Here is a 25161-nt window from a genome sequence, read left to right as displayed (position 1 = left end):
TATACCTCAGTGACATTTCAAATTTAAAAAAACTTAGTATGTTGCTTTTTCACCTAAAGTAATCTTCATCTTTATGCTATCAGGTAATAGTAGGATATTTACTTTGCTCTGCATACAGATGGTTTCAGGTAGCTTCATGTAGTACTCTATAGTATGAGAACGTAAGTATTACTGTATTCCAGGCAAAAGTAGGGCTCAACTTTGGAAGGAGCCCAGCAAAACTGACATCTTCCATGAAAGTTTATTGCTACCAAGTCCTACAGGGTAGTGTGTGCTCCATGTTCAAGAAGTTGTGTGATTTTGCACATTATCTATAAAACAAATTCTTGGTTTTAATGGCCATGTCCAATTCTGTTTGAATAAAGAAGTTGTATGCTGCTATGCACGAGCCAGATGGAGTGGCTGGGGTGAGCGCCATTCGGAAGGCAGAGCCATCTCTCAAAGAACAAATCCTTGAACACGAAAGTATTGGCTTGTTAAGAGATGCAACAGCCTGCTATGATAGGGCTATCCAACTGGAACCTGATCAGGTAAATAGAAAACTTTTTTTTTTCTTTAAATAAATATAATTATTATTTTTAATCTTATTAGCTCACAGAAGACTAAGGCGAGGAAACCTCTTTAGAATATTTAAGTAAACTAGGAATCTAAGTGTTGTAGCAGCTGCTAAATCATTATTGCTGTTGGAAGTATCTTATGAAGTGAAACAAATCTCTTACTGGATTTTTTGAATGTTCATTTAACTTCTGGTGCAATTAGTTATGCTTTTTTGTATTCTAAAAAGCACCCAAATGGGCATATTTCTTCCTTCAGGCTGCGATGAATTTCATTAATGTGTATATGTGGGGTTTTCATTTGTTGTTTTGGTTTTTTCCCTATTTCTAGATTATTCACTATCATGGTGTAGTGAAGTCCATGTTAGGCCTTGGTCAGTTATCTACTGTAATTACTCAGGTCAATGGAGTGCTTGCAAACAGGTACTGTAAACATCTAATACACATTTTATTTGAATAATATGAAGCTCTGGTATAAATCTCTGTCTCAGTAACTACTTCTGCTCATTATTAAACATAATTGAATTAGCAGTGTGAAGCTAGAAAAATTTGAGTGTTTTATCTATAAATTATTTATTTCAAGAAGTCTAGAAATTTTTGTAGTTTTTGTCTGCACTCTGAGCAGTGTTGGTATGTGCTTTAATTTCTTAGATAGAATTTTTTCATTGTTTCCCATGTTACTGATTCCATTGGTATTCTGTAGTCTAATAGGTAAATGGATTAAAAGATGGTAGGTTTTGATGTGTACCACAGAAGTGAAATACACTCTTTGGAGATTGCATTTATGGGATCATGTTGTACAACTCTTTTGTTACCAGTGCACGTCCTTTGATTTTGCTGACTCTCATTAGAAGCAAGCTTATCTTGCCTCTTTTCAAGTAAGACAAGTTTTATATAAAGAACATTTGCTAATATAATGTAGGATTAACATACTGAGAGGAGACAGCACAAAATTTTATTGCCTTTTCTTTCTTTTAATAGGTCTGAATGGATTTCTGAATTGAACACTTACAGAGTGGAAGCAGCCTGGAAACTGTCACAATGGGATTTACTGGAAAATTATTTGGCTTCAGGTAAGTTATTATTATATAAAAAGTATTAATACTTCATTGCATTTCTGAACAATTATATGTTTTAGTTTAATCATCTTGAATCAAGGGGCAGCTGTTGTCGTTTGTCTTGGATTTTACTGGTAGGCAGGTTGGTTCTGTCTGTCTTCTGGGTTTTGTAACTGTATTTGATTGTAACCTGGACAGTCTTTGAGCAGAAGTTTGGAGTGCATGTATATTTTGGGTCTGTTTGGCTGGGTGGATTGTGGAGTTGAATTATACAGTGTAACTTAGATCTGAGATAACGTTATTTTTCCAGTAGTATGTTAAGACGAATTAGCACATTCAGGTTAAGCTGCTTAAGGAAGCAGAGTCTTCTTTTTCTCCCCAAAGATGCAAAGTCCACTACTTGGAGTGTCAGACTGGGACATTTATTATTATCAGCCAAAAAGAAAAATGAAGCAGCTTTTTATGAGACGCTCAAGGTTGTTCGAGCAGAACAGATTGTGCCCCTTTCAGCAGCAAGCTTCGAAAGAGGATCCTATCAGCGAGGATATGAACACATTATCAGGTTTCTCATTTTCATGTCACTATTTTAAAATTCAGAAATCACATAATCAAGTATGCAGCAGCAATAATTTTGCATTTCAACAGTACATGGTACTGGTGTGCATTTTTTGTCACCTATTTTTTTTTTCAATTCATCCAACTGAAAACCTTTGATTAATTAGGAATTTATATTTCTCCTCCATGGAAAACTTTCACAATAGTACTATGGGGTATAGTCTTTCAAAATCAGCTAGCAAGCTAATGTAAATGTCAGGTAATAAAAATCAGCAATTTAATTCCATGCTTGAAGTAGTACAAATAGGCCAGTAACTCCATTAATTTAAGAGCATTTCTTTTGGTCCATATGGAGACTGAAAAGCGCTCCCTTTTTTATCAAGAAAGAGCTGTAAGAATTAAACCATATTCCTTTTGGTAGTTCTACTTTTCTACTTAGACTTCTAATTTGGCTGTAGTAGACTAAAACGTGAGTAGCCTTTTTGAATAAAAAGACTTAATACTTCTTCTGCACTTTAAGTGCACCCTTTTGGCAAGATGTTGCCTGAAGCCAGTTGAAGTGTGTGTTTTACTTCTTAATTCTATTTTATGTTGGTAATTTCTCCAGTGTTGTTTGGGAAAAGAAGTTTGAGTATTGAGAAAGAAATGTTTCAAAGTAGTTTCCTTTAGCCATTGATCCAGGCTACTTGGAAGCCTTCCAAGAGTCACTGTTTCTCTGTCAGATGTACCCACTACATTTGTACCCACTGCTCTCTGCCAGTGAGAACTGGGGCATTTACAACCACTCAGCTTTCCATCTTTACAGTGACAGATAATAACAGTAATGGTATTTTTAAATAAATGGAATAACTTCACTTTAAGTAAAAGTACATTGCTTTTAAAATGGGATTTGTTGAAAATACTAGACTTTCTGAAGGATTATTGCTGAAAGTAATGGACAGAAATAGTCTTTCTAAAGATCGACTTCCTGTCCAAGTGATCTACATTGTCTCTGTTCAGCAGCTTGGCAAAGGAATATTAAGGAAATAACTAATCAGTTTACAAATCCTTTATGTTGTGTGCTTGCTTTTGCTGCATTTTTGCTTTTAGAATAAATCTTACTGGATGACATTATTTACAGAGACAGATTTTTAGAAAGTAAATGGCAAAAAACTCTGTAAAATTTGCATGTATCTCAGACAGCAATCAATTTTCAACACTTTTTTTCCTTTATTTTGCTAACAAAGGTTGCATATGCTGTGTGAGTTGGAACACAGTATTGGGCCAATGTTTCAGCAACCAGATGGTGACCACAGTAGAGATTCCCTGAATTGGTGTGCTCGCATTGAAATGACCCAAAACTCTTACAGAGCAAAAGAACCCATTTTAGCACTGAGAAGGGCTTTGCTTAGTCTCAGTAAAAGGTGAGGATGTGACTGTTTCTTGTCTATTTTGTATTCTCAGTAATACTCTGTGTTTCCATATATGTGTAAGAAGAGAGAAGATAAAACTGGAAATTTCTTGTAGACAAAAGTAGTCCTCAAATATTATGTACCTTCAAAATAGAGAGGAAAAGTGGTATCTATAGGAAAGAGAAGCAAGAAACGGGAAGAAGGTGTATTTGTTTCTAGGCCTAAATGGAAACAAGGGTGAAACAAATGTATTAAAATAGTTTTAAATTATTATTATGTAGTATATAGCTTATTAAGAAATTCAACTTGTGTTTCAACACATTGTGATATTTACTTCAGATTTTCTAGCATTTATAATAGAAATGTTTCATTTTCTGCAAAAATGTCTTTGCAGTCAGGATTACAGTGAGCTTGTTGGTCAGTGTTGGCTTCAGAGTGCTAGAGTTGCAAGGAAAGCTGGTCATCACCAGACTGCCTATAATGCTCTGCTGAATGCTGGAGAATCGACGCTCTCAGAACTTTATGTAGAAAGAGCAAAGTGGCTCTGGTCCAAGGTAAGGAAAACAAAAATGGAATTTAATTTCTTTAATGCAAGAAAATAATATTTTTAGTTTTCTTCAAGAAAAAAATGGCACAAAATCAGCATATGTAAAACAAGATATGTCAGTTGGGACTATGAACACATTGCAGCTGATCCTCCAGCTTCTGGTCAGCCCTTTTCTGTATGCACTGACCTTTCTGGCACCTTCGTATAAAACTGGTGCATTACCTGCCTCTTTCAAAACAGCCCAGGCAAATTTAAATTGTGTTAATAGTAGACCTCTCCTTAATTTGTTTCCTTTTAACTAATAACAGTAGGCAGCAAACATGAGGGCAATTATTGTGATACACCTAAAGGCACAACAGTGCTGAGATAACAAGGAAATACATGAAGCATTTGAAGTCAGTAATATTCAGTTACCACAGCCAGAATGGCCTAGAACACACTTGGAGTCATAGCTTTGCCTTAATAACAACTGTAAGAGGGAGGTTTTGCATTTCTCTTATTTAAAGTATATAAGATGTTTTCTGTCTTCCCCTTAGGGTGAGGTTCATGAAGCACTAATTGTTCTCCAGAAGGGGGTGGAGTTATGTTTCCCTGAAAATAAAGCACCCTGCAATAGCAAAAATCAGCTCATCCATGGTCGGGCAATGCTGCTAGTGGGCAGATTTATGGAAGAAACTGCTAACTTTGAAAGCAACGCAGTGATGAAAAAGTATAAGGTAATCTGGAATACTACTGTTAAAAAGGCAGGAGCTTTGAATAATAATGTATTCCTTAAGTAAGCTGTCATTCTGCTCCTGATGATGTCAAATATAACATAAATGGGATTAAATAGTGCATCAGTGTGTAGGAGGGAAGCAGTTCCTGTAAAGATTTTACTGTCTTAACCAGGTTTAATGTAACACATCAGTACAGTTCTCATCAGTGACAGCTACAAATACTTCATATAATTGTTTTAAAATAAACAAGTTAAAGAAGCATGGCTTTTTTCTCATGCTTACACAGATTAGAATTCCTCACTAAAATGTGGACTACTCCAAATACACAAAGTTGACTTGGTGATACATTGCACTACTCTTCAGTGTTATTTCTCTCTCTGATAGTGACTTGTAACTGTGCTTTAAATATGCTTCCAGTCTCTGAAGAACTAGGAAAAGGGACAGCTGGTATGTTCTTCTTGAACAATACAGCACTGCGTGCTTCATCTTGTGATGCCTGTGAAATACTTTTTGGCATTGATTAATATTGCCTCCTAAAACAGTGGGAGATGTCCATGTTTATGTTTCCTTAAAAGCAGCATGTCTCCTATCCAAGTTTTGGCATTTGATACTGTTACTGTTACTGCTGTCTTACTAAATAACATACTTTGTAACAGTCACTTAGAGAGATCTGTAAATGTATTAAATCAAATGAAGGTTGAAATAATGAAAACAAAAGAAATTTCTGTGGATTTTACGGAAACACTAATGCTCAGAACTCTCTGCTAAGTATTGGCACAGGAAAGAAACCAGTGTTACTAGAGAAGGGATGTGCCTCTCACCAACTTACCTCTTTTCTGATACGTCACACAATTTTTTGTTTTTCTTTTAAACATCATGATGTAGAAGGAGAACAGAAACGTGAAAAATGTGGAATCATAGATTCATTTAGGTCAGAAGGATCATCGGGTCCAACTGTTAACATCCTGCTGTTTCACTTTTCAAAAAGCTCTAAGAAACTCAGTACTGAGTTTATTAGGATCAGGAACCTGATTTTAATGAAAGTGTGATCTTTCCTAGTTCAGGAATCCCATATCATTCTGTCTTGAATTGTCTTGCTGTCTCCAAACCCAAAAGGCATTCAAAGCCAAAAGACTTCTAGTTTGTAGAGGCAATTATCTTGAGGCAAAGTTAGAATTTTTGGAGTTACAGGGTTAAGAATTAATACTTTTTTTTGCATGTACTCTGCACAATGTAACTAATACAAGATGCTTGTTTCTTGAGAATAATTTTTTTATTTTTTATTTTTAAGTTAGCATCCTCTCAAAAGTAATTATCTCATTTTGATTTTGTTACAGGATGTTACAGTTTTCTTGCCAGAATGGGAAGATGGACATTTTTATCTTGCAAAGTACTATGATAAATTAATGCCGATGGTAACTGACAACAAGATGGAAAAACAAGGAGATCTGATTAGATACATAGTTCATCACTTTGGCAGGTTAGAGGGGAACTTTGCTTAGTTTCTATAGAAGGATGATTATTATACTGGGAAAAAACATTTCTGTAGGAATATATTGTCTTTCACCAATTCAGACTGACTCAAATTTTTATGCAGTATTGTAAAACAAAATACTGCATGCTTCCTTTTTTTTTCATACCTAATTAATTTTTTTCACTAAACAATTGTCTGTCTTCTGTCAGACAGTTAATTGTTTCATCTGTGGTTTTGAGTAGTAAAAACAAACCCTTTGTATATTTTTGGTTGTTGCAGATGCATTAAAATGCTGACATAAATTTCTAAAGTTAGAATGGAATGTTAAATATGAATGTAAAATTTTTCTTACTTCTAATATACATCATTAACATACTTTGATTTAAATGTGTAATCACAGGTCTCTACAGTATGGAAACCAATTCATCTATCAGTCAATGCCAAGAATGCTGTCTTTATGGCTGGACTTTGGAGCAAAAGCATATGAATGTGATAAAGGTAGAACATTTTTTCCCAGTACATAGTTCCCATGTCATTCTTTTGAATAGATGATTGAAAGAACAGTGAAGTATAATTGCAGTTCTTTGTTTAGATTTATTGCCTGAGGCTATATGGAAACAAGAAAGTACTACTATTCTTGTTAAATACGGGATGTTAATATGCAGGAGAGTATTAATTATTTTAATTAAATCCTCCAGATTTTAAAAATAATATAAGGAGACAGCATTGTTCCTTGGGTAACTGAAGTCATTAAATACATATAGGGAAAATCCTTGCATGCCCTTGGTCACCATTTTTGAGTCGTCTCATGAGTGATGAGTAGTAGTTTTGTATGCACTTGCTACAGTAAAGTGTTAGGCTTTGGGGCTTTTTTCCAATTTGTTTTGGTTCCACTCGGAATTTTACTGAAATTTTACCCCTCATTTTACTGAAATGAAGGGGAAAAAAAAATCTTGTAGGCAGGGAGCAGGAAGGCATGTGAAACTAACACCACAGATGCATTTTGGGTGGGAGATCTTGGTACAAATGAAAATTGCAAACATTGCTTGCAGGTCTGGAGTGAAGCAGACAGTTGTGCTCCTTGATCTTGTCCTCATTCTACACACTTAGGTCAACTGTGTTTGGCTGCAGGCACATCAGGTCCTGCTCTCTGAGGTGCTGCTGTGAAACTCATGCTGGGCCCTCAGGTGCAGGGGCGGAGATCGGAGCAGATGTGCTAATTTCATCCAATGGAAAGACTTTCTTCATTTCCTCTCCACTAAAGAACATTGGAATCCTTTTACCAGGCAAATACATGGAGTGTTTTTAGTTTGTTCTATGCCATTGTATCATTTTAGAGAAGTCATTTTAAGAGTGTAAAGAGAGCTTTTAATTTCCTGGTATTCTGCTTAGTTAAATAGCATATGTATTCAGTCACTGTATGCTGTGTTAAAAAGAACTTTACGGTAGGAGCTTTTTTGTTGCCTTCAGGTTTTTTTGGCTTATGAAAATTGCTATTATTCTATAGGCTTGGTTTAAATGACTTTCCATTTCCAGTGGGGAAAACCAGGAACATAGTCTTTTCCTTTTATTTTTCAGCTGGTCGTTCAGAACGTGTTCAAATGAAAAATGATCTGGCTAAAATAAACAAGGTGATTACAGAGCACACCAATCACCTGGCACCTTACCAGTTCCTGACAGCCTTTTCTCAGCTCATCTCCCGAATCTGCCATTCTCATGATGAAGTCTTTGCAGTTCTGATGGTGATTGTTGCTAAAGTGTTTTTAGCCTATCCACAGCAAGCAATGTGGATGATGACTGCTGTGTCCAAGGTATTTTGATATGTATAGCTACACCTTTATTAAGTTTACAAAACTGCTTTTCTCAGAAATGTAAATATAACCTATTTTACTCTAAGCTGATAAGAAGGAATTGAGAGTTTAAGTGTTGTGATACAGTGTTGTGGAAGAGGATATCAATGCCATCACTGCAAAATATTTTATTGCAGTCTTAATTCAGATATTACAGTTTAAATGTTCCAAATTGGAATGCTAATGTGCATCTAAACTTGTATGGTATATTAGGAAAGGAAATTTGAATAACAAATAGCTGATGAATTGTGTAGTTATGAGCAACAGATTTTGTTTCATTTACTAATTGTGTTACAGTACTTTCAGTTTTATACTCAACTTAGTAGATAGATGTACTACTAAGTATTTGGCAGTAAGGTTATTCCAAAGCAGACTGGGAAGCATGATGAATGCTCTTTCTTTAGTCTGGTGAAATAACATTCAGGATACATTGACATATTCTCGAATATTGGCCTTTATGTTGTGGGACTCCCAAGAATGGTTTCAGAAGTAATAACCCCCACGCACACCCAGTAACAGTGCCACAATTGAAGCACATCCTTCTCCAGATATTAAATATGATAAGCAATAAGTAGAGGAAAGAATTACTGGGGGGGGGGAGATTCTTCAACTCATTGTTTAATAAATTTTAACTTTACTTTTTTTTCAGTCCTCTTACCCTATGCGTGTCAATAGATGTAAGGAAATTCTAAACAGAGCTATTCACATGAAGGAATCTTTAGGAAAATTTATTGGAGATGCCACACGCCTTACGGACAAGCTGTTGGAACTCTGCAACAAACCGGTACTTACAAAAATAAATTAATGCGTGTCATAGGATTATTCAAGAATGTAATGCAAAAGCTGCTTCTGATTGCTTTCATTAGCCAATTCATAATATTAATTATATTAATATTAATAATAATATATTAATACTTATACATAGATATAATTACATTACTTCGTAATATTACTGCAGTTCAGCAGAAACTACACTGTGTTGTAAAAGATTCAAAATAGCTCTCAATCGAGCACATTGTAAAATATTTCAGTACATAATGGCTTGTTTCACAGTGCATGGGCTTTACATTGTTTTGTACTTTCACATATTCATGTCCATTAATTTTCAGAGTTTTACTGTAAAAATAGGGTGAGTGTGCTCTTATGAACAAATTAATTTGATAATAAAGGTAAAACTAAATGAATTCTTTCATTTTTCTGTATTTATATTCAAAGTGAAAAATAAGTCTGCCATAACAGCCAGATATATTACTTCTGGATTATTTAATTTGCAATGTAGCTTGCTGGTTTTTTTAATTACAATAAGCATTTATTATTTATTAGTTAATGTGAAACAGCAGTATTATTTTAAGTGTTAATTTTAAATGTTATTGTTAACTTTGATCAACATTTTTTTCAAGGTTGATGGAAACAGCTCAACATTAAGCATGAATATTCATTTCAAAACACTGAAAAGATTAGTAGAAGAGCACACATTCAGTGAAATTCTCATTCCCTTACAATCTGTAATGATACCGACTCTTCCTTCAATTCCTGGTACCCATGCTAACCATGACCCTTTTCCCGGATGCTGGGCCTACATTGCAGGCTTTGATGATGCGGTAAGGCTCTAGTTGGCACATGTTTTTTCACTTCATGTTAAACAAATGTAGCTGCAAATACGTGTTTTCCCTAGAAATGGGAGGAACTAATAGGAGATTCCATAATTACTCTTGTGGAAACTGAGTTGCTTCTGTCACAGCAGCCTGAGGCAGGTGTGGCCTCTTGGCACTTAGATAAAGTTTTGGTCTGAGGTTAATGTGCTGCAGCACCATGGGAATGCTAACACGATTGGTTGCAGTGGTTTATTACAATTACACACTTTATTTTGGATAATCCGATAGAGAAGTTAGTAAAAAACTTCATTTTTCTTTAGGTGGAAATTCTTGCCTCACTTCAAAAGCCAAAAAAGATCACCTTGAAAGGTTCAGATGGGAAATCTTACATTATGATGTGCAAGCCTAAAGATGATCTAAGAAAAGACTGTCGGCTGATGGAATTCAACTCCCTTATTAATAAGGTTTGATGAGTGAGACAATCAGATGCATTATACTTATTGACCAGGACAGAACACTGAGCTATTTAACAAAAAAAAGCCAATTTAGCTTGAGATAAAGCTCACTGGAAGAAAACTGGTACAAAATACCTTTTTTCAGTGAAAACCACTAGCAATTGAAAATGTATGACTTGTTACAGACTTGTGGAAACAATAACAAATTACAATATTCTGCCAAAACAATTGCTTATCCCAGCAAAAATAGAGAGGACAGGTTATTTACAGTAAATAAATACCTGTAAACTTTCTGCTGTCATGCTTAATATTTCTTATTTAGTAATTTCTAACAGATTTTATAAAAAATAGGTAAATTAATCTTTTCATACTAAAGTGTTGCCATACCTCTTATTTTGGTTGTATTTTCCTCTTAACAATATGCTTAAGGTACCATGTCTTCTATGAGGTTAAAGCAAATGACAGCATCTCTGAAACACTAAAAGATTTATTTCAAATACTGCTTTTAAAGGATTTAAGCCATGTACAAGTTATGCAGTTTGACTATTTTATTGCAAAACCCTCTTTTTTTTTAAATTTACTTTGGAGAACAGATGCACATTTTGCTTGCATTTGACCTACTGCAGACTGTGAAGCTTAGATTTGTAAATTCCAGATTGTGTGATTGGAAAGTAGTTATAGATAGAATGTAAATGCTATAGATCCATTTTGTTCCTATCTGTGTTATCAGTGAATCTCATTTTTCTTTTGTGAATAGTGCTTAAGAAAAGATGCAGAGTCTCGTAGGCGAGAGCTCCATATTCGCACCTACGCAGTGATTCCATTAAATGATGAATGTGGCATAATTGAGTGGGTGAATAACACTGCTGGTCTAAGAAATATCCTGATAAAACTTTATAAGGAGAAAGGTAAAGAAAAATATTAGACTATAGTAAAAGTTTTTAGATCTTTTTAAAGGGCTTGTATTTTAATAAGTAAATGAAACAAATGGCAAGAATCGGGCTAAATTCTAGGAAGATGTAGTCGCATGTATTTAACTATCTGCAATATATAATCATTCATGTGAGTGGTAGACTTTTGCTCTTAAATGGAAGAGAGTTGGTGCCCGGAATGAACAAGTTCCTTACAAGAACTGATACCACATGCATCTCAATACTTTCTTACATACAGTGACGTAAATTGTTTCAGCAGCAGTGCCAGCAGCATGGGAATGTATGTGCAGCACTGAATAATAAAAAATACTGTGAACTTTTTCTTTAGATTTGATTTGTTATTTTTCATTTCTGTTACATTTAGTGAGATAATTAAAATAATATACAATTGAATCAAGATTAAGAGTACAGCAGCTTTCCAGAGAAAAGATCAGTTTTCTTTTGAATTTCTTGTTAACAAAGCAGCTTTCTGGTCAGTGCAATAAAAGTTTGGGGAAAAACTTTCCTGTGTCCCACAGTCAACATGGTTTATAGATTATTTTTCATTTGATCATTTATTTCAACTTTATGGAGACATTCATTTTCTCTAAATTACCATATTGTAATAGCACATACAAAGCTTTATGTTTGGGGATTTCTTTTGCCTAAATGAGGAAGTCTGTTGCAGGTATCTATATGACTGGAAAAGAACTGCGGCAGCACATGCTTCCAAAGTCAGCACCTTTGCCTGAAAAGCTGAAAATGTTCAAAGAGGTCCTTCTGCCTCGTCATCCTCCCGTCTTTCATGAATGGTTTCTTAGGACATTTCCTGACCCTACTTCATGGTGAGTGACCAGGATTGGACCGGCTCAAGAACATCTACTTTGTATATTTCCCGAAGAATTAATGGGACTACAGAATAGGGACAGCTCATCCAAGGCAGTGACTCAGACGTGCCTTCTGTATTCCCACAGGTACAACAGCAGGTCAGCCTACTGCCGATCCGTTGCCGTCATGTCCATGGTGGGGTACATCCTGGGGCTGGGAGACCGGCACGGGGAGAACATCTTGTTTGATTCTTTCACTGGGGAGTGTGTGCATGTGGATTTCAACTGCCTTTTCAACAAGGTGAGAAATGCCAATTGCTGAACATGCTCTGTATTTTATATGCATATAAGTTATAAACTTCTACTGTCCTGGGGGTTTTTTCATGTTTTTACTTAAGCCTATCTGCTGTGTTCTTTCTCTTACTCGTCTCTTATTTATACGCAAAAAAGCCTGGGGTATATAAAGAAAATGTGAGCTGCAGAGGATTCTGTATGCTGCATTCAGCGAAAACCAACTTTTTGATTTAGCCAGTATCAGATTATCTGATGTGGATACACTAAAATAGCCCAAATTTTGGACTGTTTATCTTTTGTGATTCTCCTCTCTCCACCATCACCCTCTAAACAAAACTGCAATTGCTACATTCAGAATTCTGCTGTTGTGGAGAGTTTCTTGTTCTTTCTCACACAAATTCAGCAGAAAAAGTCCAACAGTTCTATAAAAATAAACTGCAGAAATTGCCAACCAGATTGGGATTTGGAATTTTGGTGTTTCAGTTGAAAGATGCTTTTGGTGTGGGACTTGTGGCCTTTTTAATTCAGATAAGTGAAGTAGAAATATTGTTGGGTTATTTCTTCTGGTTTCTTTCTAAGTAGTCTAAAGTGTCCTATACAACACTTAATTTAAAAAAAATGTTTTTAAGCAAACTTGCATTTTAGAAAAGAAAAGTTAGCATTTTGCAATGAGACTAAAGAGCATAAATATGTATTTAAGAACAAAATTTTATACCCTGTATTAGTGTGTTAAAACAGGGAAAAAGAGGTTATTTGGATAATGTTATCCTTTACTCACTGTAATTTCCCCTTACCGGAGTAGGACTTGGATCTGAGCAAGCATCTCTTGCCAGCTAGGAAACTGCCACTGACAAAGATGGGGAAAAAAAACTAAAACCATTGCAAATGTTATTCTTTAATAATGCTTAAAACACCCAGGGCATACCTTTTTTTATCAATGTAAAGGGAGAAACTTTTGAAGTTCCGGAAATCGTTCCTTTCCGGCTCACTCACAACATGGTTAATGGGATGGGTCCGATGGGAACAGAAGGTCTCTTCCGAAGAGCCTGTGAAGTCACCATGAGGCTGATGCGTGATCAAAGGGAGCCTCTGATGAGGTATGGCAACTGCTTTTGCTGCAAACTCCTAAAAGCTGTCTGTAGTCTAAACGCGTGAAACACTAACTGCTGGGGAATATATATGCCAGTTCCAGCATATGCCTATCCTGCAGCTCACTCTCACCATGACATGGAGCTAAATATAAAGCAGTAGAAATATTCAGCACTAACTACAGACTCCTGTCAGTGTTTGTGTTTTGAAAATTAAATATATTTTATGTATGATATAATTTTCTTAATTTATTTAGTGTCTTAAAGACTTTTCTCCATGATCCTCTTGTGGAATGGAGTAAACCTGTTAAAGGGAATACAAAAGCCCAGGTGAACGAAACTGGAGAAGTTGTCAATGAAAAGGTGAGTTTAAAACAAACACAACCTAAGATATTCAAATGTCAAATGTCCATTATTGTTACGAATTACGTATTTTCTAATTGAAACTTTGTCTTTTTCCTTTCATTTAAAAATTTCTCTGGTTGTTCTTTGTCATCTCTCTGTTCATCATTTTTATCTATAAAGAGTGTAGGACTTTGGGGTTCAGCCTGTACTGACGGTTGGAGACGGACGGAGACGGACGGTGACGAGATCTCTATAGGCAGATCTTGGAACATGCGGTTTAGTGCAAAGGGCATGGGTATAGGGGCACTGCTTAGAGCTGCCAACTGCAGCTCGGAGCAGGCCCAGGAGAGCAAGAGAGTAAGCGGGTAAGAGAGAGCGAGAGCAAAGAGAGTGAAGAAGAAGTGATGAGAATAGAATGGAATGGTGAAGTCCTGGTTACAATACAATAAATCATCTTCTGTACTGAATATTCTAATTGTCACTAACCAATCTAATACAAGATACAAATCCTATGGCATTTACATACAGCCTATAAGAGTTCTTATATTACCATAGAGTGTTACATCTTAACTTCTAAAAACTACTCTTTGGACCCCTTCTGCTGAGCTAGTAGGGTCTGCTCTGACCCTTGGACCTGCCTGCAAGCAGAGGGTATTGTTCCATCAAGAGGGGATTACCTTCAGTTGGCCATACCATTGTTTTCTAGTTGTTCAGTAACTAAGACTTGGTATTTCAAAAGTGGCTTTCATTTCGATGTTGTCTGTAGTTTTCATATTCTCAAAATCTTTTGTCAGGCAATCATATTTATAAGGCTTTCCTGTTTCATCTTCCCCAACAAAAGAGTAGCCTTTATTTTCAGTGTAGCTGGTATAGACATCTGGATTTTGTATTAATTATGATTTCAAACATATCCTAACAAATACTGGTTTTATTTTGAGAAGTGGAAGTTCATGAATAGTACCTTTTTTTTTTTTCTTCTTTCCAGGCCAAAACCCATGTCCTTGATATAGAACAACGGCTGCAAGGTGTCATTAAGACTAGAAACAGAATCAAAGGATTACCTTTATCTATTGAAGGACATGTTCATTACCTCATTCAAGAAGCAAGTGATGACAACTTGCTCTGCCAGATGTATATGGGCTGGGCTCCATACATGTGAAATTTGTTCCATTTGGAATGATACCATCCACAAGTGCTGTAGCTATAATATTGTTGGGAAGGAATGAATCAGTGGTACCTGGTTACTTCTGTTGATTTCTGGCTGCAAGCAGAAGTCGTCTTCTGGTCATCCAAAATCTGTGTAAAATGTACAGTGCCCTTGCAGGAATGCTATGAATGCAGATGTGTAAGGTGTTAGGACTTACCTTTCGCACACATGTAGAAGGCAGTACATAAGAACTGCTTAAAAATTAGCCTATGCAAGTCTCTGCAAGTGTCTTACTCTGACTATAAGAAAAATTTTCATGATGTTGAAAGATGTACTCTATAAAGTACTGTGTATTTTTGTAAACATTTTTCTCATTTAGCTTAGATTAGAAAATATGACAATAAAGTTTAATATTGATATGATGTAGAGTGGTTATTTCAACTTTTCCTACTCGTATTCAGAAGGGCTTTCTAAAAATAGTCTTTCTTTCCAGCAGTAGACTTTTCTTCAGCTTCCTTCCATGTAGCCCGGCTATGTCTAGGAAAGCTTTTGGGATCTTAAATCTTAGCATGAGTAAACTGGTAAAGTGGTACGATGTTCTGAACCCTTGAGTGCAGTGCTCTAAGAAACCCTCCTGAAGGCCACCACACAGAGCTGGGAGCTGGAGAACCCTGGCAGTGCGGCTGTAATGCCAGGACAGTAGGCAGGTGATTGTACCTGTGACTGTAACATCCCTGTAGGCTCATGAGAGCTCTGCACAGCCCCTCTTCCCTCCCTTGGAAAAAGCACGGCTCCAGGGAGTGTTTTTCAGACTCCATTTCAAAAAAGGCGTTTTAACACAGACAAGAGTAGACTAAATAAATATGGTTGACAAGCAAATACTAACTTACAGTAATGCTTGCTTTCTAGGCATCCAAATTGTAGGGAAATTAGGGGGGGAGATAGGGAAAAATTATACCCTTTTAACCCACAGTAGGCTATCATTAGAATTTTTGTACAGTGGTTTTGTTTCCGCTATTCTGAGAGACAAACAATGCTGTTAGGTTTTGATCACAGGCTCACACTGTGGTGTAACGCTCGAGTGTTTGTTCTGTTCAGCTGAAATCCAGAGGTTTGGGAGAGTAAAATAATGGTTTTTGAACTGCTTCTAGGGCGTTTGTTTCTCTGTCGATCTAGTGGGTAATCTAGAAGTGTTGTCACTGTCCCATAAACGTGACGAGTTTTCCTAGTAAAATACTTGGAACATACTACGATCTTTTCCAGTGTGGTGTGTGAGTGCTGGCGTTCTGTGGTTTTTCCAGGCTTTACCAGTTTATCGGAGCGCAGAGAGGCGCCCAGGGAGCTGTTGCACCGGGCGTCGCCATCGCGCGGGGAGCAGATTTGCTGCCCGGGGCGCGGAGACTGGGGCCCGGGGGGGGGCAGGGTGAGGGGTCGCACGCGTTCGCTGCGCTCCCAGGCCCTGCGTACGGGGGACGGCGGTGACGCGGCCAAGGGGCGGGAGGCGGCCCGGGCCCGCCCCGCTCCCGCCCCGGCGCCAGCCCCGCCCCGGCCGGGCCCGCCCCGCTCCGCCGCCGCTCTGTGCCCGCTCGCTCTCGGTGGTGCGGGCGCTCGGCCGCTGTCAGCGCGGCGCGCCGGAAGGAGGGCGGAGCGCGGCCCGCGGTGTTTGGTTCCGGCGGGGCTGTGAGGGTGGCGGGGAGCTGTGGCCATGGGGATTCCCAAGTTCTACCGGTGGATCTCGGAGCGGTACCCCTGCCTCAGCCAGGTGCTGAAGGAGCATCAGGTGAGCTGGGGACGGAGCGCCGCTGCCTGACACGGGCCCGCCCCGGGGGGGGTGGGGGTCCCGACCGGCCCCTCGGCGGGACGAGGGTGGGGGACGAGCGCGCGGGCCTCGGTCCTGGTCGGCCCTGCGGAACCGAGCCCCAGCCCAGGCCGGGTCGCCGACAGTCGGGGCGGCGCAGGGGGGCGGCTGCAGCTCGGCGGGACCTGCCGCTCGGAACGGCCGAAAGTGGTGGGATGGCGGTGGGCGATCGTTGGGGAGCGGGCGAGGGGTTCGGTGCCCCCTGACAGCCTGACTGTCTGGGCCGAGCCCGCCGCTGGCCGGGAATGGCCAGCCCGCGGCGGCTGCCGGCCCGTGGCGGTGCCCGGCTGCCCCGCTATAACTAGTACAGCCGGGCTCGCTTCCTTGTCTCTGGTTCCCCTCCGCAGCTCCGCGGTGCTGCCTCAGCACCCGGCGGCCTCGCACCCGCGGGGAGCCCAAGGTCGGAGTTTACTCCTTGTTGGGGTCAGAAAAGTTACAGCTGCTGACGGCCAATGGCGCGGTAATGACGAGGGACAGGTTTTACAGCTCTGCTGCGTTTCCTTGTTGTCGCCTGCGTCGGACAGCTTGTGTTAGCAGCTAAACCGGGAAGTATGTTCAAGCCTGGGAAAGGAAAGCCGTAAATGATACTTCTGACAGCTGGACAAAGACGTCATGTTTTCAGAGATGTCATGTTTGGTACCTGTTGTATACAAGCTTTTCTAATTATCATTTTCAGCTGCTGTCATAGATGTGGTTTCATAGATTGAATAAGGATGTTCTGAGATTGGGTTATAATTGAGAGTGTGTTTGAATATTAATACATTGTCCCTAAACACCTGTGATTTTTAAAGATTAAATAGCTGTTATGTCAGTGTAACTAAGATGCCCAGCTGAAGTGATTCCCAGCCTGGATGTTTGGCCTTTCCTGCTAGTTTCAAAGCAGTTTACAAAGCTTAGGTCTTTGCTTATGATTTGTTGGGCTTTACTGAAGTGTTTAATGCTATCTGTGTAGCAAGGCGGCAGCACTGTATGCTGCCTTTCCTGCTGTTTTCTTAGAAGCCTGGGCTGCTCACACATCTTTCAACTTGTGCTGAAGAACTGTGGCAAGCTGAAGAGGCAGCAGTGTCTGCTCTAACCAGGGGGATGGCAGCAGGGGGTGCTACCCCTTGAAAGAGACAGTTAGAGCTCTTAAGATAAACAGTAAACACGACTTAACTCTTCCAGATCATTTGAATGTACAAACTGATATCTAGAGTAGATGCTAAGAGAAAAAAACCCAAAAAACCCACAACCAAATTAAAAGTCCTATCCATGTAAAACAGCATTATTGTTAAATCATATTATGCCTGTGCTTCTTGAAGAAAACATAGGACTTTTTATGTATTTTGCCTCCATATAAAAGCTTTAGTTTTTGTCTCTTTAAAATGCTGCCTGTGCACTGCCCAGTTGTCTTATCTGAAAGCACTGAGAGCAGTTTGGTTACTGAATTTAACCATACTAAAGATCATGATGTGCAGCAGAACACTAGTTACAGCACTTGAGTGGGGATCATTCCTGATCCTATTTCTAATTTCTCCTCTTTACTATTTCTTCTTTCTAAAACAGTTACATTTCTCTTGCATCTGGAGGATAAATACAAGCCCAACAATGTGCCTTTCAAATTTAGGTAAAGATGTGTCAGCAGCAGTGCCGCAGAAAATTGTAACAAACTAGTTGGCAATGCCTTTTTCCAGTTGTGATGGAGGATTTTTATGAAGAGTCATACTGGGGGGGTTAAGGAATAGATTTGTTTAATGCCAGTTGCTCTTGTGGTACATTTTGGTAACACAGAGGTAGTACTGGCCCTTTTGCATCATACATTTAACAGTGTCTGTTCCCTGTATGTTGCTTGTGTACATCTGGGGAGGGTTTTTTTTTTTTCCTTTAAAAGAAAGTGTGACTGCTACAGATAAGGCTGTTAGAAGAGCAGAGAACTAGAAACAAAAAGGAGGTCTGTTTAGAAAGTCTGGGTAAGAAGTTGATGTTGTCGTTGCTAACTCTCTGCTTTTGGTGCTAATTGCCACTCTCTAGACTCAGGTGCTCACAAGCATAGCTGATGAGACAGCATGCAGTGGTCAGGGTAGGAACTGCTGAGCAGGGGGAGAACTCTAAAGCTTCTTAAGCCAGGTTTGCTTGGAAATACTGTTGGAAATTGCATACTCAGTTTTGTAGTTTTTGCTGTTTGTAGTGCAGCTGTGAAAGGTTGAATCGATTAAATGTGCAGGCTTATAAAATGAAAAAAAATCTTCCTGAAAACAGTGATTTTGGTTGTAGAAGATACAACCTGAGCACAGGGACAAAAGTCCTGAGGTTCCAGAAACAGCCAGGATAGGATAGGAATCTGTTCAGCTGACTTGGCTCACTGAAAAAAATAATAGTAACAGATTGCATGTGCAGGCAAACCCATACCCAGTCCAGATATTCTTACTCTGCCTGTTGGTGTGCTGGAAGTTCCACGGAGGTCTTCCCACCTCAGCTCATTTCCAGAGTTCAGTGCTCTCAGCTGTGCCTTGGGCAGTGGTTGCATTCACCAAGTTGGTACTAACTGTGGCATTTGTAGATTCCAGAATTTGACAACTTATACCTGGACATGAATGGCATTATACATCAGTGTTCACATCCAAATGATGATGATGTCCACTTCAGAATCTCAGAAGATAAGATTTTTGCCAATATTTTTCACTATTTGGAAGTACTGTTTCGCATTATTAAACCAAGAAAGGTTTTCTTTATGGCAGTTGATGGAGTAGCTCCAAGAGCAAAAATGAATCAGCAGCGTGGGAGACGTTTTAGGTAAGAAAATCAGTTCTGACTCTGTCTTGAGGATAGTAAACACTTAAAAACCCACTTACTTAAATGTGCCATGAAAAGTAAGAGCTTATGAGTGGTTGTGCCTTTGGCAGTAACTTTAATTGAATGAGGGTAACTACCTCTAAAATGTTAAAATCATGATTCCAAAAGGAAAGTTTGCTTGTTACGTAAATTTTTCTCTGTGCATGTGGTGCATGGTGACAAGGGGAGCTTTTCCTTACAAAATTTTCTGTGAAATCACTCTGCACTGGAGCTTGTAGAGATGTTTCCAGATGCTTCATAACCTGTGAGTCTTTGCTATTTGTGAATGCTAGTTCTAGATATGCCTTTTTGGTAGCTGTAATGGAAGTCATAGAAAAAATCAAGTTTCTAATGAAACTGATTTCCTGTTGATACCAGTTACTAAGCGAGCTCAGATACAGAGCTACAAGTAGATTAAGAATTACAGTAATGTTTTGGGAGACTTGGAAGCTTTTTTAAGATTGCTGTAAGTAATAAAAGCAGTGGTCACACAGTACAGGGATGGTGAGTGAAATTCAGAATAAACAAACAGGGGGAAAGGAACAAGAGAAAATATTTTCAAGCAACTCAATTTTTTTGTGTGGTTTAGTTTTTGATGTAATTTTTTCTTTAAGAAATAAAGGAGGTTGAGATGAAGAAGAGATTAAGAGTTCTAAATAGAAAATTGAAGTAGAATTGAGAGCCAGACAAAAACGTAAGACTTTGGTGGTTTCTCTACTTCTGATTCAGAAGTGTTTAAGAAATTCTTGGCCAAGAAAGTCTGGAATGACGTTTGTTAGTGTCTCCATTACTGGGCGTGATAAATTTTTAGTTCACTCGTGACTCCCTTGGAATTCCACACCTGCTGCTTTGTTTAACTATGTTACAATTTTTGTTCTGGGATAGCATTTTCAGATGTTTAAATACCAAATATTCCCACAGTTTCAACATTAATAGCCATTCATTGTGATCAACCATTGTATGATCACCTTGCTAATCTAAATACTAACTGCATCTGAGTAGTGACAGATTGTCATCATTTCTGTGAAAAAAGTGCTATTTTTAAGCCACCTTAGTTGTATCAGAAATAAGTTCAAACTCTATTCAGGAGTTAAATTCTTTCCTTTTTTATTTTTGATGCACTTTAAAAAATCAACTATATTTATTTTGTCAAAAAGCTGTACTTAGGATATTAACATTTGAATAAGATGATTCATTCTTTACTCTCTCTCCAATGCTGTTTGTTTCAGATCAGCAAAAGAGGCAGAAGAGAAAATAAAAAAAGCGTTGGAAAAGGGAGAAACTCTCCCTACAGAAGCCAGATTCGACTCCAACTGTATTACACCAGGTAAGATAATTTGTCAGCTATTTAAATTCAAGTGTTTATGGTTTTGCATTTGTATTTTGTTAGTATTTTCCTATCTTAAGGCATGTTTTTTTAAAAACTAGAAGACGAAATCAATAAAGCCTTAAGTAAGTTTGTAACAAAAGTTTTAGTAACATTCAGTGGGGTTGGAATACTGTCTCATTCTAAAAATTTTTTAGACTTTGATGTAAAAAGTGAAATGTCTTAGGAAAGAAACCAGTCATCCCCTTCATCTCTGGCAGAAGTTTTATTTGTTGGGGTTTTTTTTAATACTTCTGGTATGTAAATGCAAATTAGTGAAAAGCTTTGTTTTTAACTTAGATTTCTGTTTTCAGGAACTGAATTCATGGCCAGATTGAATGAGCATCTTAAATATTTTGTAAATATGAAGATTTCCACAGACAAATCTTGGCAAGGAATAACAGTCTACTTATCAGGGCATGAGGTCATTATGTTTTCTTACTATCTTATTTTAAATAAATTCTTATTTTATAGAGTAATACTTAGGCTGAATTTTTTTGGTGACTTTTTTGGGGTTTTTGTTTTGTTTTGTTTTTTGTGTCCAGACTCCAGGGGAAGGTGAGCACAAAATTATGGAGTTCATCAGATCAGAAAAAGCAAAGCCCCATCATGATCCAAACACAAGACACTGTCTCTATGGCTTAGATGCTGATTTGGTATGTGCAACTAAAATAATACAAACAACAGGAATTTGTCAAGTGTGTGTACATCTTTGATATCTTCCAAAGCTCATAAGGGTTCTAAAATGGTTTGAAACAAGCATGTAATTTTGTGTACCTGAAAACTTTTGAATTTGTAATGAAACAGAACAGAATTTCTTTATACTGCTTGAAAGCTTTAAAAAAAATTTCAAAAGTAAGATCTTTCTTATATCTCTTTGTAATAGATAATGCTGGGATTAACAAGTCATGAGGCACACTTCGCGCTCTTAAGAGAAGAAGTCAGATTCGGTGGTAAAAAGGCTCAAAGGTGAATAAACTTTGCTCTTATTTTATTTATGATGAAATTAAATCCAAAACATACTGGGTGACTAAAACTGGGTGCGTGTTTGGTGATTTGTTTTTTTTTTTTAATTGATTGCATGGTAATTTGATGAAGTCTTAGATTATTCTTTGGGTCAGAAAAGTCATGAAATTAGAGAGATCAGCTTGCTGAATTGTGCATTAGAATTGGTTTACATGAAAAAATGTATGCTGTCAGAACAGCTGATAAAAAAATCCTTAAAGATTTGGTGTGTTGCACTTTTTTCTTCATGTTATTAATGGAGCAGCCTGGGCTGTATTGACATTGTTTCCATAACTGTGTTATGCAGATACTAACTCTTTAAAATGTATGTATATCTCTGAGGTTTTGTGCATGTAAGTAAATTACTAGAAAAATTACTTAAATAAATTCTCTTAAAATGGCTGAGTAGATGCTCTTATTCAGGGTTTGCTCAATTGAAATAACTTGTGGTCTATAAACAGTCAGAAGAAGGTGACTTGTTCCACAGCCCTGTATGTACATGAAGCTGTTCTGAGATAATACAGTCATTTGTAACTGTTACTGTGGCTGAGTTCCTTCTTTGAAGGACCTCAAGCATATATTTGGTACATAAAGGGAGAAGATGGGATAGACAGAAATAAACATTTCTGACACTAAAAGGACTTCGGATAACACAGGATTAATTATAAATGTTTAGATAAATGCATAATTTTTGCTAGTACAGGAATATTTTATTGCCAAGGACAATATGATGACCATCAGAAATAAGCTTTCTTTTCAGTATTTGCAGTCAATGTTTCACTAATACTCATTGGTGTAGGTAGTGTTGGCATGCAACCTTATAATATTTTTAAAGACCGTACATCTAATCAAAGTAAAACCTTGGTTTTTACCTTTCTAAAAAATAAAATAATGAAAAAAAAGAGTGTAATTACTTTTTGAGAGATTAATTAGTGAAAGTATGAAATCAAAGGGCAAACTGTTATTTATTCCACCCCCCCCTCCAAGCATTGTTCCATATTGTTGTTTGTGAATAACTTTGCTCATTACAAGAATTTACTTCTGTAAGTTACAGGAATTGTCTTCTGTCAATATTGTCACTTTTATGGATACTTACAGTTGGAAATTTGAAAATCCTAAAAATATATACAAATGAATATCTCTCTGCAATTTTTTTCATTGAGAGAAATTGCTTGTTTTATCAGGTTTTTCAAGTCCAGTGCAATGAAGAGTAAGGGGCAGAGTGTCTCTAGAGTCTTATAGCATCAACCTGGTTGCCGAGGTTCTTAATAACCAATATGAAAGTTGCATTTAAAATGTGACACAATTGGTTCTGAAGCCCAGTGTAGCTCAGAGTGTGTCTTACATGAGTTTATCTGAAGACTGCTATCACACACATCTTCCTTACAGGATTATTTCTAAAATCTCCTATTTATGTGTGAATACACTAGTATTTATACTGGTTTGTCGTTGGAGATGGTCTCAGCTAGTTATAGTATCTACAAGGTGAAATAGTCCTTTATTAATTTAAAATACATCATTTAGCTCATTAACCTTTTGGTGTAGGTGTTAACTGATTTGGGGCTAATGTTGGCTTAGGGTTTTTATGAGTAATTTTTGTGAAGAGAAAAAAGGAAGGCAGAATACGTGTTGGCTACGCCATAAACAACCAGTAGGTTTGTTATTCTTTTAGTACTGCACTGAAGCCACAAAATAATACATACAGAGCATATTTTCAAGTTGAGCATATTCTTCTCTTACATAAAGCATTTCAAAGGACTACACATGTAACCCAGCTGGTTTAGATGTGAATCTGTATGCTCTGTTCTTTTTCAGACTAGTTAGAAAATACCTTCAAATGTATTTGGCTTGGTGCCAAGTTAGGCTAGTTTCTCTCTTTTTTGAGCAATGGGATAAGGATTTAGGAAATAGTTACTGCAACATGGAACTCCACAAAGCTCTTCTGTAAGTTAGTTCTTGTCCATACAGTCACATCTGGTATTTAGAAGATTCTACTGCAAAATTTTGTAGACCAAACCAGATTAATCCTAAAATAGATTCAGTGAAATGTTTATGCATTATTTCTTCTGTAAAGATACAATCCTAGTAAAATTCTTGGGTTTAGGTAACCATGGACTTACTAATATTAATGTTGAAAGTGTGTTTATAAATAATTAACTTGGTGATTTGAATAATTTACAGAGTATGTGCACCAGAGGAAACCACATTTCATTTACTGCACTTATCACTGATGAGAGAATATATTGATTATGAATTTTCCCCAGTAAAAGTAAGTTCTAATGGATCTGAGATGGGAAAAAAATGTGTGAATGTGTGAAGTCTTTATGCAAAAATGATAATAAAAATTATACTCCTGTGTGTTTTTCTTTTTTAATTTTTGGGTTTTTTTCCCCCCAGGACAAGATTTCTTTTGAATATGATATTGAAAGGATAATAGATGATTGGATCTTAATGGGTTTCCTCGTAGGAAATGATTTTATTCCTCATCTACCTCATTTACACATTAATCATGATGCACTGCCGCTACTTTATAGAACATACATGGCTATCTTGCCAGAACTGGGAGGTGAGAAAACTATGTTCAGCTGTGGAAAGTAGGAGCATTAACATTGCTGCATTTGTATTTATTGACCTTTTTTGCCACATTAGAATGTTTAGCATTTACTACACTTTCCTTAGAGAGGCAGCAAAATTGCATTTTATTATCTGTGGGGCATTTAAATGCAAATTTTGAAATCGTTGAGTTGTTAGTTAAAAAGCACACTTCATTTTCTCAACAGGTTATATCAATGAAAATGGGCATCTGAATTTAGAACGTTTTGAGAAATATCTCACAAGGTTGTCAGATGTAAGTAACTTTTAAATTGCACTGTACGGAATGGTGTAGAATGTTGAATTTAAACTCAATATTGTATCCTAAAATCCACCATACTGTTGTTTTAGTGAACTGTTAAATGACTGTGTTTTACAGGTGGTTTAATCAGCTGTTCTACCATTGAACAGATGGAATCCAATCAGTTGTTGTCTGATCCTATCATAGCATAAGAGGAAAACGATTGAATCATTTGATCTATGCTTTAGCCAGCATCTTTTAGTACTGCAAGTCAGATGAGGATTCACCAGTAGAATCGTGGTGCTCACTTCCCATTGAATAGTGTGTGGCAGTATCGGGCAAAGCTCATTAGAGCAGGGTGCCAGTAATGCTAGGGATGTGGGTTCAATCCCTCTAGAGCAGGGTGCCAGTAATGCTAGGGATGTGGGTTCAATCCCTCTAGAGCAGGATGCCATTAATGCCAGGGGTGTGGGTTCAATCC

At 37.6% G+C, this 25161-nt stretch overlaps 2 protein-coding genes across 8 annotated transcripts in view; both read left to right on the top strand.

Annotated features, from left to right (window-relative positions):
* The window catches only part of ATR (ATR serine/threonine kinase), a 39776-nt gene extending 24547 nt beyond the window's left edge, over window positions 1-15229 (top strand). For all 3 annotated transcript variants that reach the window (XM_042042281.1, XM_042042280.1, XM_042042282.1), the window contains 19 exons: window positions 366-530; window positions 886-977; window positions 1536-1627; window positions 1997-2174; window positions 3394-3570; window positions 3953-4112; window positions 4642-4821; window positions 6159-6301; window positions 6696-6793; window positions 7874-8106; window positions 8795-8929; window positions 9546-9746; window positions 10061-10204; window positions 10953-11103; window positions 11795-11951; window positions 12081-12234; window positions 13173-13324; window positions 13573-13678; window positions 14646-15229. In XM_042042281.1, the coding sequence (XP_041898215.1) occupies window positions 366-530; window positions 886-977; window positions 1536-1627; window positions 1997-2174; window positions 3394-3570; window positions 3953-4112; window positions 4642-4821; window positions 6159-6301; window positions 6696-6793; window positions 7874-8106; window positions 8795-8929; window positions 9546-9746; window positions 10061-10204; window positions 10953-11103; window positions 11795-11951; window positions 12081-12234; window positions 13173-13324; window positions 13573-13678; window positions 14646-14819 (2892 nt within the window). In that variant the 3' untranslated portion in view covers window positions 14820-15229. The remainder of the gene's footprint in view (window positions 1-365; window positions 531-885; window positions 978-1535; window positions 1628-1996; window positions 2175-3393; window positions 3571-3952; window positions 4113-4641; window positions 4822-6158; window positions 6302-6695; window positions 6794-7873; window positions 8107-8794; window positions 8930-9545; window positions 9747-10060; window positions 10205-10952; window positions 11104-11794; window positions 11952-12080; window positions 12235-13172; window positions 13325-13572; window positions 13679-14645) is intronic.
* A 1150-nt stretch (window positions 15230-16379) lies between these two features.
* Window positions 16380-25161, top strand: part of XRN1 (5'-3' exoribonuclease 1) — a 42010-nt gene continuing 33228 nt past the window's right edge. For 2 of the 5 annotated variants that reach the window (XR_006018434.1, XM_042042506.1), the window contains exons 1-9: window positions 16384-16587; window positions 19205-19437; window positions 20706-20803; window positions 21157-21266; window positions 21388-21498; window positions 21729-21811; window positions 24029-24116; window positions 24245-24413; window positions 24628-24695. Coding sequence is in view for 4 of the 5 variants with exons in the window: in XM_042042506.1 (XP_041898440.1) it covers window positions 16513-16587; window positions 19205-19437; window positions 20706-20803; window positions 21157-21266; window positions 21388-21498; window positions 21729-21811; window positions 24029-24116; window positions 24245-24413; window positions 24628-24695 (1035 nt within the window). In the remaining variant the exon portion in view is untranslated. Of the gene's footprint in view, window positions 16588-19204; window positions 19438-20705; window positions 20804-21156; window positions 21267-21387; window positions 21499-21728; window positions 21812-24028; window positions 24117-24244; window positions 24414-24627; window positions 24696-25161 lie in introns of all 5 variants that reach the window. The other 3 variants (XM_042042505.1, XM_042042504.1, XM_042042507.1) reach the window with 2 other exon arrangements.

This window comes from Corvus kubaryi, unplaced genomic scaffold (genome assembly GCF_017639235.1).
Source record: "Corvus kubaryi isolate FWS band 111438036 unplaced genomic scaffold, C.kubaryi_AGA036_p1.0 37397, whole genome shotgun sequence".
NCBI classification, from domain to species: domain Eukaryota; kingdom Metazoa; phylum Chordata; class Aves; order Passeriformes; family Corvidae; genus Corvus; species Corvus kubaryi.
This window is presented reverse-complemented; position numbering and strand designations above follow the sequence as displayed.